The 13756-nt window shown below is 38.1% G+C and overlaps 1 protein-coding gene across 2 annotated transcripts in view; it reads left to right on the forward strand.

Annotated features, from left to right (window-relative positions):
• LOC114879326 (homeobox protein abdominal-A homolog) overlaps positions 1–11849 on the forward strand; it is a 42915-nt gene extending 31066 nt beyond the window's left edge. The window contains exon 3 of one of the 2 annotated variants that reach the window (XM_029194157.2): positions 1348–11849. In XM_029194157.2, coding sequence (XP_029049990.1) covers positions 1348–1775 — 428 coding nt within the window. In that variant the 3' untranslated portion in view covers positions 1776–11849. The remainder of the gene's footprint in view (positions 1–1347) is intronic. The other variant, XM_029194165.2, reaches the window with a different exon arrangement.
• Positions 11850–13756: the final 1907 nt, after the last annotated feature.

The following is a 13756-nucleotide window of genomic DNA, read 5'->3' on the forward strand; positions in this document are numbered from 1 at the left end:
GATCTTCTGCTGTCTTCTGCCCTAGATTGCGAATAGTCGTAGGATCCCTTGATCCCTTCAGCACATTCGACGAGTCAGCCTCATGCATTTCTTATAATTAAGTGTCGAATGATGAGTTCCAACTCCTCTCATATTTTATGGAAAACATCTTCAAATTTAATTCTTACTAATTCTAATAAGTATATGGAGGCGCCTCTCAAACGTTTCGAGTCAGCTTTACAAGTCGAAAGCAATGTTTTCAGGTAAAAACCAGATGACAAACTCGAATTTTTACCTGGTTTTCGCGACGACCACAGTTCGATAGCTACCTAAACACCATAAAAAATGCATTTCCTGCGTACCCCGTTTTACGACTTTGACTCCGGGCCGGAGAAAGTTTGGCAAGGTAAAAGGCATTTCAAGAAAGGGTTCAGACAATAGGGAGTATACAACGTTCTACGCGCGAGGCTTTTCCGAAACTTTCTATTTTTTACCGTCTTCTTTCTTTTCCTTTTTTTTTTTTTTACCTCCTTCACAACCCCTGCAATAAACTGACCATCCGAAAGTGGTGCTTTTTCCCGTCCGAGGAGAAAGCGAGGAGAGAGTTGAGATTTGTGAGTTGGCGATCGAAACATCGGGTAACCGTAAATCACGGAAAAGCTGAAGTTTACGTAACGAAATTCGGGGTACCATATTTCTTGTTCGTCGCATAAGAACGAGCGAGTGCAATTCAATCGAAGGAAACGTAAAGTACTCTAGACGGTTTTACTACTTCCCGAATATGACCTGGTTCTTACTGTGAAATCATGTACTCGAGAAATTAAGTTAATCGTCACTCAACTCTTCAACTACAACATGACCGGATTATGTAAATTATTCTAGTCGCTAAAAGATATGTTCGATTCGCGATTACGTGGCCATAACTTGGACAAACATTGGGGATCCAGGTTGCAAACTTGACCACCAGCGAGAACACATAAATTCAAACTCGTTTCGGAATATTAAATGGACTAATTACTATTTCATATACTCAAACTCGTCTTCAATTTTCAAGTCCCTGCGTCAGTGATACGAATCATTTCTTTTATTTTTTCAACTTACTCTCCACGCTATTATTATTATTATTATTTAATCAACCAACCCTTTGCACTTCTTGCACGCTTACACGGTAAGCCTACAGTCAACTTCTTCGATAAATATATTCACTTTATAATGTTCAGTTTAATCGAATCTTTGTCTAACAACCAACAGCTTCGATAAGGGAGGGCCAATGCAAAGGAGACATTTCGGTAAGCTAACGCGAGTTGACTGTGTGCAGTGCAAAGGGTTAAAAGTGGCAAATCGTCCTGCATGAAAAAACTAACCTAGGCAAATCTGCGTTTCTGACGTTTCCAGGACCGAACGGCTGTCCAAGGCGTAGGGGTCGACAAACGTACACCCGGTTCCAGACGCTGGAGCTGGAGAAGGAGTTCCACTTCAACCATTACCTGACGCGACGGCGACGAATAGAGATCGCCCACGCCCTTTGTTTAACGGAACGACAGATCAAGATCTGGTTCCAGAATCGACGGATGAAGTTGAAGAAGGAATTGAGGGCGGTGAAGGAGATCAACGAACAGGCCAGGCGAGAACGGGAGGAACAGGACATGATGAAGAAACAGCAAGCGGAGAAACAAGCGAAGATGCAACAAGAACAACAGAACGCAGCGTTGCAGCATCAGCAGCAACATCATGTGAGCGGTTTGGACAAGACTCAGAGTGATCTCCTGAAAGCGGTCAGTAAGGTGCCCACATAGGAGAATCCACCCGATCGGTTGTCTTTCTTTTGAATAAGAAACAGAGAGACTGGAATGGCAACCAAGACACGCAGACATCGAACCGAGGTAGATTGCTAAAGGTCGACCTTAAAGAAAAAGGAAATACAGAGCGCACGCTCCTCCTTCCCTCTTCTCGAGCGTAATGGACGAAGATCCACGGGGACGTTTGGAGTGCTGGTCTTCCTACGTTTCGAGAAAGGATGGGTGTTCGCGTTGAAGACCTTGTGATCGTTCTTCTTCTTCCTTTTTATCCCTATCGAGATCGTAGAAGAAGAGAACTCCTTTCGACGCAACGTCGAAGCAAAGGAGAAAAATAGGCTAGCGACGATGTTCGTTGTCGTGTCTGTCTCTGTTGCTTCTTTGTTTATTTTTCTTTTTTTTTATACGGAAGAAAGGAACGAAAGGGAAAATGGAAGATAAAACACACCCGCACATACACGTAAACATACAAGTAGAGGTTTTTAGAAAGCGTGTAAGAAGCACACCCTCAAACTACGTACTTATTTTGGCTGGGCCAAAGGATGGACCTAGCCTGTGACTGATTCCTAGAACGTATAAATGTATATTGTTAATCGGCCGATGAAACAGTGGGACGACGAGTTGGCGCGATGAAACTGCCATACGCAAGATGAAAGCCAATGATGATCGCGCGCGTCGGGATACCGACTCACTAGAATTAGTTAATAAAACGAGCACAGAGAAGACGAGGTGATTAAAGGGTCGGGTGTCAGGCCTTTTGTCATAGGATAGAGCTAACGACACTGGCGACGAGACGATCAATTAATACCCGACGGAGAAGAGAACGCGGTGGAGTAATTAAGCGATGGTTGGAGAAGAATTCGACTTAATTGCGTTGGAACGATCGAGGAGGGATAAATGTGGCCACCAGCAGGGGAAACTGGGACGATCGCGGGGATGATCTTTCAAATTTCGCTGCCATTACCCAAATCGATTCCATCACCGTCGTTAATAGTGATGGGTATATTTGATCTTAGAAATTTTTATGCAATATCATTGTTGAGTTTTATATCATTTTAAAATTCAAAACTCAGTATTCGAAGAGAAAGAAATTTTTGAAGGTTTGGAAACTTCATTTAGATAATGTTGGATTGTTACGTTATTTGATAATTATTCAAAATATTATTTTATACTTGTTTGGGCACTGATATAATCAGTACCTAAAAATTCATCATTCCAATTAGCAATTCAAAGTGGATAATATCCCATCACTAATCACCATCCTACCAGCTTGAAATCCTATCAGGAATTATTATCTCAAAAAAAAACAGTTCAATCAGATCTGACAAAGCATAAGAATCATCAAGTTCAAGGTTCAATTGCTGTTCCGTAGAACAAATTGACAACGCGAAGTAATTAGTCTCGCGTGACCGGCTGTAAGGATCTCTGTACGCTCTTATTGAAACAACGAACGATTGCAGACTCCTTCGAATACCTTGGATACCTTCTTCCAATCATACAAGTAAAGCTACGTGTATGCATAAGTACGTCCAGGCTGATTCGTGCCGATTTCTTTAACTCGAAAGGAATTTAGCGGTACAAACCTATGCCATTTACCGAGCTGCTTTTCCCAAGTTAATTAACCGCGGTTCACATGCTTCGCGTTGCAATTAGTCGATAATATTTTTCAACGTTTTGACGTACGCTTTGAGATTTTCTTCGTTGATACTAAAAAATCATCTGTCCGTTCTAATCGAGCCCATTACGGAAATTATTTTCTTTCATTTGTTTCACTGACCTGGATCGGCCATGTTCGCTCGCGAAACGTTTGAAAATCGACGGTGAAACAGCTGGCTGCTTCGATTGGCATCATCGAAACCAAGGAAATTCCTTCTTTTAAAACGAAGTACTCGTTCAGCGGAACGTTGAAGGTTTATTTTTTTACAAATCATCTTGGTAACGGTTGATAGACCATGAAGAGTAACCAACGAATCGTCGATCATCTTGCTGGAAAAGATTGGTCGGAAGAGATTCTTAAGGGGATATTTTCATCTGGATGAAAGTTATAAAAATTCCTTGCTTGATTAATCTTTAATTCGAAAAGTCTCCTAGATACCCTTCAGAAAGGAAGCTTCTTCTCCGTGTATTTTTTGGATGTCTCAATGGTTTCAACCATTTTGAACGCGAAATAAAAGCAGGTAGAAAAAAGAATATTATTACACAGTGATTTGTGTAAATGTGATGAAAAATTCAAATGCAGGGGTGGTCGGTTCGGGAATGCTGACTCGTCGACGAGCGTCTTACATTCATTTATCAGTTCAGTTTAGATCTCAGAGGATATCGCTAAGGCTTTTACTAATACAGGATAAACACGTATATAAAAACCAGTACGTATTCCATATTATCTAAGATAATTTATCGTAACATTGTAGAAAATGTTTTTTTCTAGATGTATAGGGTGTTCCAGATGTGTACCACATGTTAGGAAACACCTTGTACGTTTGTTTCCCTCCAATTTTTTGTTTCTTTCTCCTCGGAATAACGTTATTCATCCCGTTAATTTTACGTAGTGTTAACCGCGATCGTATCGACGAGTTCGCGTCGAATCGTATTCGATACTCTCTTCCTCTATTTTCTTTTTATTTCTTCTCGATCATTTTCCTTTTGCCACGCTTTCGCCACGGGACAGAGCAACGTCTCCGCGAACGACGAGAAGGGAAAAAAGGGGGCGAAAACGTGACCGTCAAGCAAAGACACATCACCGGACGAGTAATCCTCACTCTTAGTACACATTAAATACGTAATTTGGTGTCAGGGTAGACCTTTTTCCATAGATATATTAGAGGCAGTCGTTGATAATTACTTGCGTAGAATTCGTAATGAAAACAAGGACGTAGAATGGGAAAACCATGAAATGAAAGAGACCCAGATAACTCTTTGGATCATAGAAATTATCGCCTGGATTATATTTTTTTTCTTCTCCCCCCCAGTGTTCACGCGATTCGTACAAAGAATTCCAATACTTTCGAGAGAAACCTCGATTCCAAATGTTGACCGGTGTCTTTTTTTATAATTATCGTTTATAAATATATATTCGACGTGTTGGTGTTTTCGGTCTTCCATAAGTTCTTGTTCATGGAGAACGATCGATCAAACAATGTTCCTGTTGAGTATTTCTATATTTTTTCTTCCTCTGTTTTTCGTTACTCGTGGTTTTCTGTTTTTTCTTTTTTTTTTGTAGCGTGAATAATAGTTAAGTTTCGACGAGGATTTATAATTTTAAAGGGCGTGTAAGGGAGAAAGGATTGCAAAAACGTATATACGTAACTCGAACCAAGAGAGAGCAAATATATATATATATATACATATAATGTATTCATCACGAAAGGGGGGAAATCTATTGTACGAATCGTCCAGTGATCTATCTATTTACGATGTAAAATCATAGTGTACACAATAATACCGTATTATATGTATTATTAAAAGTAACGAGTATATTATAGATATATATGTCAAATATATATGTATATGAGAACAAACGAGGAAGAAAATCTGTTTTACCGTGCTCTAAAGACAAAAAAAAAGAAAAAAAGATTTTGATAGTAGCTTGATAAGAACTAAAAATACGTACTGATACAAAGAAAACGAGACACAATTAATAGAAAATTAGAGAAAAAAAGAATCGATGAAAATCCCCACAAAAAAAGAAGATAAGTACATAAGACATTTTGTTAAATATTGAAGGAAATGAAAAAATTTGTAGACCCTGTTAGAGAAGAAAGAAACAAATAGACGTCCGTAATCAAGGCGAGATAGCTTTCGTTTTAGAAGAAAAAGAATCTAAACATGAGAAAAAAGGATTAAACCGTATTTGTATTAAATACTGTACCGCTAATCATCTAAACTAAAGTACTATTATTACTATAATTATCCCCATACGTAAACGATTAAGCATGAGAATCTACGCACGAGATGTACTCACGTAAATATCCTCCCAATACACAGACACCCTCTTCCCTACTATTTACCCTTCCTTCACCCTTTTCTATCCCAAGTAGCAAATGTACCTACATGCCGTTATCGTGACGAATAATTTAACGTAAAGTGGTCAGTGACCTGGGTATGTACAAGCACCTATAACGAATCATCATTTTCTTTTGCTAAGACACCTTCATAGTTTTTCAGTGTACAGTCGCATGCAAAGATAACTTTTTACCTCCCACCACTTGACTAACTCATACGACCCAGTAGTGGGAGGCAATTGTAAAGAAGACAAATATACACTTTAACATTTTCATTTACATTTACGTTATAGGTGATTGTACGTGCTCTAAGGTACAAGAAAGTGATACGGTTTGAGCAGCGATATTTTGAAGGAACAGGATACTCGGAAGAATATATAGTTGCTAGCGATGGGAGTCCTAATTAATATTGACATTTTATGAAGGTATGTTTCCATATGCCCCTATAAGTCATGAATTTTGTTCTAATCACCCATATACAGAATGATCCAAGTAAAATAGATCATAAGTGCCATTTTGTGTCTATTTGATTTAAGTTCACCCACAGTTTGGGAAGATTCATAATTAAGTAGCCTGTTTTACATGGCTTATTCTACATATCAATAATCATGACAGAGTTGGCACGTGAAAATATATGTTGAAGAATAGAATTCATAGATCGTTCTTGTTTGTTTGCTTGTTAAATTTTTAATTTCTTTGTTACATTATCGCTACTAACGATCTTTATGTTTGCCTTTGGTGGCTAATTCAAATATATCGTACTTGTTTCCATGTGATACATCTCAATTAAGTTTCATTTTGTTTAAAACACATCAGTTAAGACGACTTCCAACGAAGCAATTATGTCTTCTTCGGAGAATTGCGCGGGAAATCCATCCGCGTAGATGGCGCTGAAGTAGAAATGACGCGGTCACAAAAAATGTATAATTAAAGTTGATACACGGTTGTATAATCGATAAAATATTCCGATCCAGCCACGTGAGATCTCGGTTACGGAATTTAACGATGATTGGGAGATAAACTTTTCGTGGTTCCGGTTCGAGGATGCTTCCGTTGTTCTGTCGACGCTGCGAACGAAAGGAAAGATCGCTGAATCTTCTTCGGCTCAATGTATACGTAAAAATAAACGAAAAGAAAAGGGGAACGAAGAGATTTAACGGGAACGGGAGAGAGAAAGAGAAAAAAATCCTTTTTTTCTTTTAACACACGTGACGCGATCGAATCCCGAGAATCGGTATAACTATATTTGTAGAAAAGCTTTACACGTGACTCTATTTACGAATTATTATTCTGATTGTTACTATCATCATCATGATCATCGTGGACATTATTTTTCTTACTTTTATCCTATAACCTAGTGGTTAATTTTTCAACCAAGTTAACCCTTTGCCTTACAAAACTAAGTAATTATTTTTTCAAATTGCAGTTAGAATTAATATAAGCACTTAATACAAATTTAATTTAATTTTTCCAAACTAATTGCAATAAAAACCACAAGTTCGATTGGATATCATAAGGCAAAGGGTTGATAGTTTTTCTGCGTACGATGGTCTATTCATGACCCAAGAAGTGACGCGGCCAGTCTAGGTAAAGGACTGGCGGAAGTGGCGGCGCCGATACGTCCGACAAATTAGGGATATACGTAATGCGTAATAATAACAATAATAATAATTATCATTATTAATTAGCCGAAGAGTTTGTACAGTAATTGCAACGGTGAGATTCGTAGCGGCCGTGTTATATATACGTACGTATGCATTAAGGTCTTTTTAATCGTTTAGCGACTGCGGTTATGAAATAGAAAAAAAGAAGTAGCTGAGTGTGACACGAATTTTCACGCGAGATTTTTTCTCTTATTCGAGAAAACTACGGTATGTTGACGCAACGAACGAACGATTTGGGAATCGAGACATTCTCTTTCTTTTGCTTCTTTCCTCGATCGATTTCGCACCATGTTTCAATTTAGTTCACGTTTCCTTTTGAGGCGTTTATTGTTCTCTTTTGATCGTTGTTTCTCCTGTTTTTGTTGACGAACAGTCGGTACGAAGATCGTTTATTACATGTTAACAATTGTTTCTGTTACTTTGTCGGTCGTTTCGAGATAATTTGGATCATTTTTTTTTTGTTCAACCCTTGAACGGCAGATCACTGGAATAGTAAATTTAATTTCACACTCAATTCATTTTTATTTTCTGTACTTTAAATTATTTTTCTAATACATGAACGTCTTTTGTTCAAAAGTTCGACGAAAAATTCTTGTACAAATTTCGTGGGTCACGATTGACCAGGTATTGGCCGTTCAACGGTTGACCACAGGGTTGCCCTAAAGATCATGGACGATCCTAATTTAACACTTTATCAACTGTAGTCGTTTTGACTGAAAATTGTTATTTATTAAATTTTGCCAATCTGGTACTAAATAAATTTTATTAAATATTGGAACTCAAATTATAATACATTTATAACAAGCGTACTGATCTTCAGTCGATAGGGTGTTAAGTACACTTAAAAAATCTCCACGTTTCTCTGTTATTCTCTGTTTGTTACAAAAATGAGCTGTTGATTTACCACGGTGCTCGATCATGTTCCCAAACCATTCGATCCGATTGAAGTTGATCGCGTGAAACGAGAATCTTTAGAGAGTCAAAAAAGAAAACTGTGCGGGCGCCGTCCACAATACGAAGCTTTCCTCTCTCGGCTTAAGCTACCTATATGGCATCTAAACATCGTTATATAGAATATTATTCCAAATAACTGACGCGTAATCATATCATATAAACGTTCGTAAACGCTTCCTCGTGCTCTCTTCGCACCTTTTTACCAACCCTCGACAAAAAGAAATCCACCATCCCCCTCCATCCCTTATCCTTCCATCATGTTCCGTCTCCCTACTCTAGAAATCCAATCGATTTAACTCGCTCTATTCTTACCATTATTATTATAGATGTATTATATTGAACTTTAAACTATATCGAACTAGGTCTCTATACATACGCATATACATACATACATACATATTATATATAACGTATAGTTTATTATATCGAGAAGAAGAAAACACGAGAAAAAAAAAAAGAAGGAAACACAACAAGATTAACGAAGAAAGAACGCGAGGCGACAACAAGCATCGCTGAGTAGTACAACTTTATTGCCTGACTTGCCAAACTCGCGTAATAAAACAAAAAACAAACCACGATGGTGGGTTTTACATCGTCGTTTCTGAATCGAATCGATGATAGAAAAAAAAAATCGAGAGTGTTAACGCGATTAGTCTTGAGGGAGAATAAAGAGTCGTTGAAAAGGGGATGAAACTTAGCGCCCTCGAGCGCAACACACTTCTCTTTATCCGAATTAAGGAAATTACAATTACGTAAAAAAAAAACACACATGAAGACACTTGTAGAGTGTGACTCAGAGCGTTTTTGGTGTGAGTGAGATAAAATGATATGAATGATAATTCGAGAAAACGAGTGCGAGTGATACGAGAAAGAATAAAAGAGGATATTTGCGTGAATCGCGCCGTACTACGTACATGTACGAAAATTTAACCGAGAATACTAAAAAAGGGTAGAATTTATTCTTGAATAAGTACGTACTGATTGGTGAAACGAGAAAAAAAAACACCAGCCGAATCCGTCTGGCGGAACGCAGGATCGAGTTGCGAAAAAAGAAAAAAAATCACGATGAAACAATTTGTTATATTTTCTTTTTTCTTTTTTTTTTAAACCTGTATATCTGATTGTTTATTTATGAACTGTTTATTATGCGTACTCTTTCGTATATTTGTTTTTTGTTAAATGCGAAATGAAAGAGAGAGAGAGAGAGAGATATAGGTACTGAAGAGTTCATTGTCTTCTTTTTGTTTTTGCTATTAAAATCAAGCGTGCTGTTTATGTACCACATAGAGAGTATATTTTTGAGAAATCGGTGTTTTCGTTCTGTACCACGTAACCAAAGGACGATTTTAACCATCATCTGTCTTTCGTGCCATAGAAACGCGTGATCGTGGTATGAAACGTGAAAACGATCGTTAGTGATTTTCGCTTCATGTTTTAATTTATAACCGGGCTATATCTTCAAAACCGACTATACATCGCGTGTAGTTTGGACTTCCATTAATGCACTATACCCATTTGATATATCACAAAATTATTGATACCAATTTAATACTTTTTTCTCCAAATTATTTTTATTTATATTTATAATTGTTGCAGTCACTAACGATTGTTTCTCAAAGGAAAAAAAGAAAAGCTCAGCAAAAACTGCGTCTGATTGTAATATATATTATTTCTATGTACGTATTCTTTTTTTTTATTGTGTTCGTTAGAGAATACACTTAGGATCGGAATTAGATGTAAGCTCTCTCAGAATCAACGATCACAAAATGAGATAAGGTTTTTTTTTTTTAATTTTGCTTACAACTGATTCCGTAAAAAGACGGTAGGCTGATCATGTGTCGGTGGTCTACACTCTTAAGTGTTGTTTCTTCTATTGGCAGCTGTCCCATTTTTTCGCGTGTTGAATACTATTACGTTTACGAGTCTTTTTTTTTATTTTCTACGTTAGTAAGAACAGCGTTAATTTTTCTCAGCGGGTCGATGACGTCTCGAGAATTCCACGTTCAATCAGAAAGGTTGATGGCTTTCACCACCCATCGTCCCTTTTTTCCACCCAGTGAAACGATCGTGCGATTCTCGAAACGCTGTTTTGTTAAGTTCTCATCCTCATCGGTTATATTGTTCTTGCGTCGATTTCGCGGTTACTTAAATACAATTATGTTTATCGTTTTCGACGATTATTAACGCGAGTCGTGGTTATTATTCTATTAGGAGATAAGGTGTGAAAATGAAAATTGAAGTGGAAAATGATGGAGCCACGTAGCCGGGTTTTGTGCACATGTCGCGTATTCATTTTTTGCTCTCGAGTCGCAAAGACGATTTGAGGTCATTTCGTGTCGATGAATTTCTCTTGACCCTTTGAACTCCTGTGTCGAGTCTGCCTCGACGTCAATTTTCTTCACAGGGTGGTATTCTACAGGGCGTATCAAAAGTTTGGACACACCTTATTTTTTAACGAACTTTTCATAAAAAGTAGGTTGAACCTGAACTTCTGGAATGTGCTGTATGACTGATGAATGTTTGTTTAAAAAATATTACAATCCAAGGGAGTTCTTGAAGAGTGCAAAGGGTTAATGGAGATTGTTCGACGTATCGACGTACTGTGATCGTTATTTGTTTATCTCTGCGCAGAAACGAAAATCATATTTGTTCCTCGTTTTTTTTCTTAAACACTCGAGTTTCTTTTCACGGGCATCTGTTGTTGGTCCAACTCGTGAACCATTCGTCGGAAGAACCGTACGCGCACACAGACATATACAGACAGAAACACACAGCTACATGTATGTACGTGTTCAGTTGCGTGAACGTACGAAAGGAAAATATCAGAACCGAGAGAAATTTAGGTCTTAATTATTATTGTCTTTGCTGTACCTACGTTTTAAAATGAATGGAAAGCCGATGTATTACTACTCCAGAGTTTCTTCGATGTAAATATTAACACTACGTAACGTTAACGTTGCTCAGTGAACGAGGAGCCGCGGTGAGTCGATCCATCGAAACGCGATTCAAATCGATCGAGAAGTATGTAATAATGATCTGTTGTGTCGTTGTTTGCGAGCCGCGGATCCTCGTGTGCCGCTGGATGATACCTAATTAAATGTAATGCTAGAACGATAAGAGAGCGTAGCTGTCCTTCAATACCTTTACCTACCCACGTTAAGAATAATAAATAAAAAAAATAATAATAAAAGTAACGGAATAATGGAGTCTCATGTCTTTGCTCGACTATTTCAAGAAAATTAGTATTATTATTACCGTGCGATAAAAAAAAAAGGGTGACGACGACGAGGTTGGCGATTGACGATTGACGATATGACGATGACAGGCGAATTGAAAAAAAAAGGTAATCCATTGACAATGAATGTAAATGTATCCATTTTCGAAACTTGATGTAGAATTATACTCATAAGCTATATCTATGATATACAAACGAAATAAAAGCGTATAGTAAATTATGGGATGTGATTAATGATCGATTGTCAGTGACCTGCCCTTTTCTCCTTTTGCTCTTACTAACAATTTTTGTATTAACGACAATGTTTATTCTAATCACAATTAGTAAAATCGAAGCATAGTTCAATGTCTGTACTCGAACAATGAATAGTTAACAGTAGTGCCCTGAAAATATCAACGTAATACTCGTAAAACAAAGGGTTAAAGTGTTCTGGTGTTCCAAAACGATACACACGTTTGTTGTTTCCGCGATTTCCTCTCGATTCTCCGGGGCTAATCCCGGGAGTATCAAAGTTTACGTCTCGATTGGCCTTTCCCAGCCACCGGGGTATTGTTACCGAGGCAGTCTGCTCGCAACCCTTCGCAAAACTCACCCCATCTCGACGCATTTTCGCCACTTTCACGCTCGGATGGGCGGAACATTGAAATGGAAGCATCGAGTGGTCGCGTATGGCTACAGATATTCCAAAATAACCGTATCGGTTTATGCGCCATGGCCCCCTTGCTTCTCTTCCGATGCGCCGGTCATCTAACCTCTTTCCCTTACAATCACAATATCCGTTTTTCGATCTTCATTCTTGTTATTCGATCTACAAGACAATTCCTGTGACTTTCCATTTCTGCCCTCTCTTCTAGCGAGTTTTCGCTTATTACAAGGGAGAAAATGAAACGATTTGAAAGTAATAAGACAGGAAATTGCAAACAGGATAACACGTTGTTAACAGGAAGTATATTACCCCTTGACCATTAGTATACTTAGGATTTTTCTGTGGGATGGGCTAGATCCTCTTCTTTAAACATTCTAAATAAATTCTCTGTTTCCTCCCCTTCGTATGTTTAGATTCGATTGCGTTAAAAAGGCTCTTACGATGCGATACAATACGAAGTGATTCGAAGAAGAGCGTCGAGAACGATGCAAAGCAGACGCGAAGAAATTCCATTTTTCCCTTAGCTTTTCCCCTGGAAACGATCCGAACGTTCAAGCAAGGAGTTGCTTTCAAGTATTATCATCGTTCAAACTTTCTTCAGTTTCCCTTTCTTGCGTTTCGAAAGTGCATCCGAAATAGACCGAAGCCCTGAGATCTACCCGAAGCGTTGTTTCACCGTGAGTTCTACAAGCGTTAAACCGAAAAAGAAACGAGACGAAAACAAGCGTAAAATTACCCTGTAGACTGTGGTGCGTATGTAACGTAGCCTCGATGGTTCGCAAAATTTACGACCTTTCGGGATATTCTCGATGAGGAACTCGTAAACGTCGTATAATTGCGTGTAAACGTTTTTGCTGTTGTTCTATGCTTTGACCAGCTACAAAGGGATGCAGTGTTACGATTCATTTGTCAAGAAATTGCAATGCTAATGACTGCATGACAAGTACCTACTTATCTCCTCTCATCGGTCTGACTGATCAAACTTTAAATTACCATTCACATGATCTACTTATAAAAATTGAATTGTGCAAATTTCACAAGCGTATAAATCCAGTTTATCCAGAGAATTTATGAGTAACAGAGAAATGATTGAAAAGAATTCAACATAATTTATGAAAACAAAAACGAGAAACATTAATTAGGTACTAAACCGTTTTGAAACTCGCATTTCTCTAAACGGAACAGTCGACTCGTTAAAGCGTGAATTAATCGAAATGCGAGGAGAATCGATTTTATCGAGCGTGTTCCGATATTCTCGCAGTGAAACGCGGGAAAAAATTCAGCTGTATTTACGATAATTGTGTTTTTTTACTCGAACACCCGTGGCGCGAATAAAATATCGGTTCTGTTCGGTGAAACGGGATCGAGGTCTAACGGGAAATCAAAGTCTCGTTGGAGGGAAGAGAATCGGTGAATCACACACGATGGAAAACGAAAATCATTTCTAATTAAGTATGAAGTTAGAATTTTTTCTGGAACAG

This window comes from Osmia bicornis, chromosome 2 (assembly GCF_907164935.1).
Source record: "Osmia bicornis bicornis chromosome 2, iOsmBic2.1, whole genome shotgun sequence".
Taxonomy (NCBI): domain Eukaryota; kingdom Metazoa; phylum Arthropoda; class Insecta; order Hymenoptera; family Megachilidae; genus Osmia; species Osmia bicornis.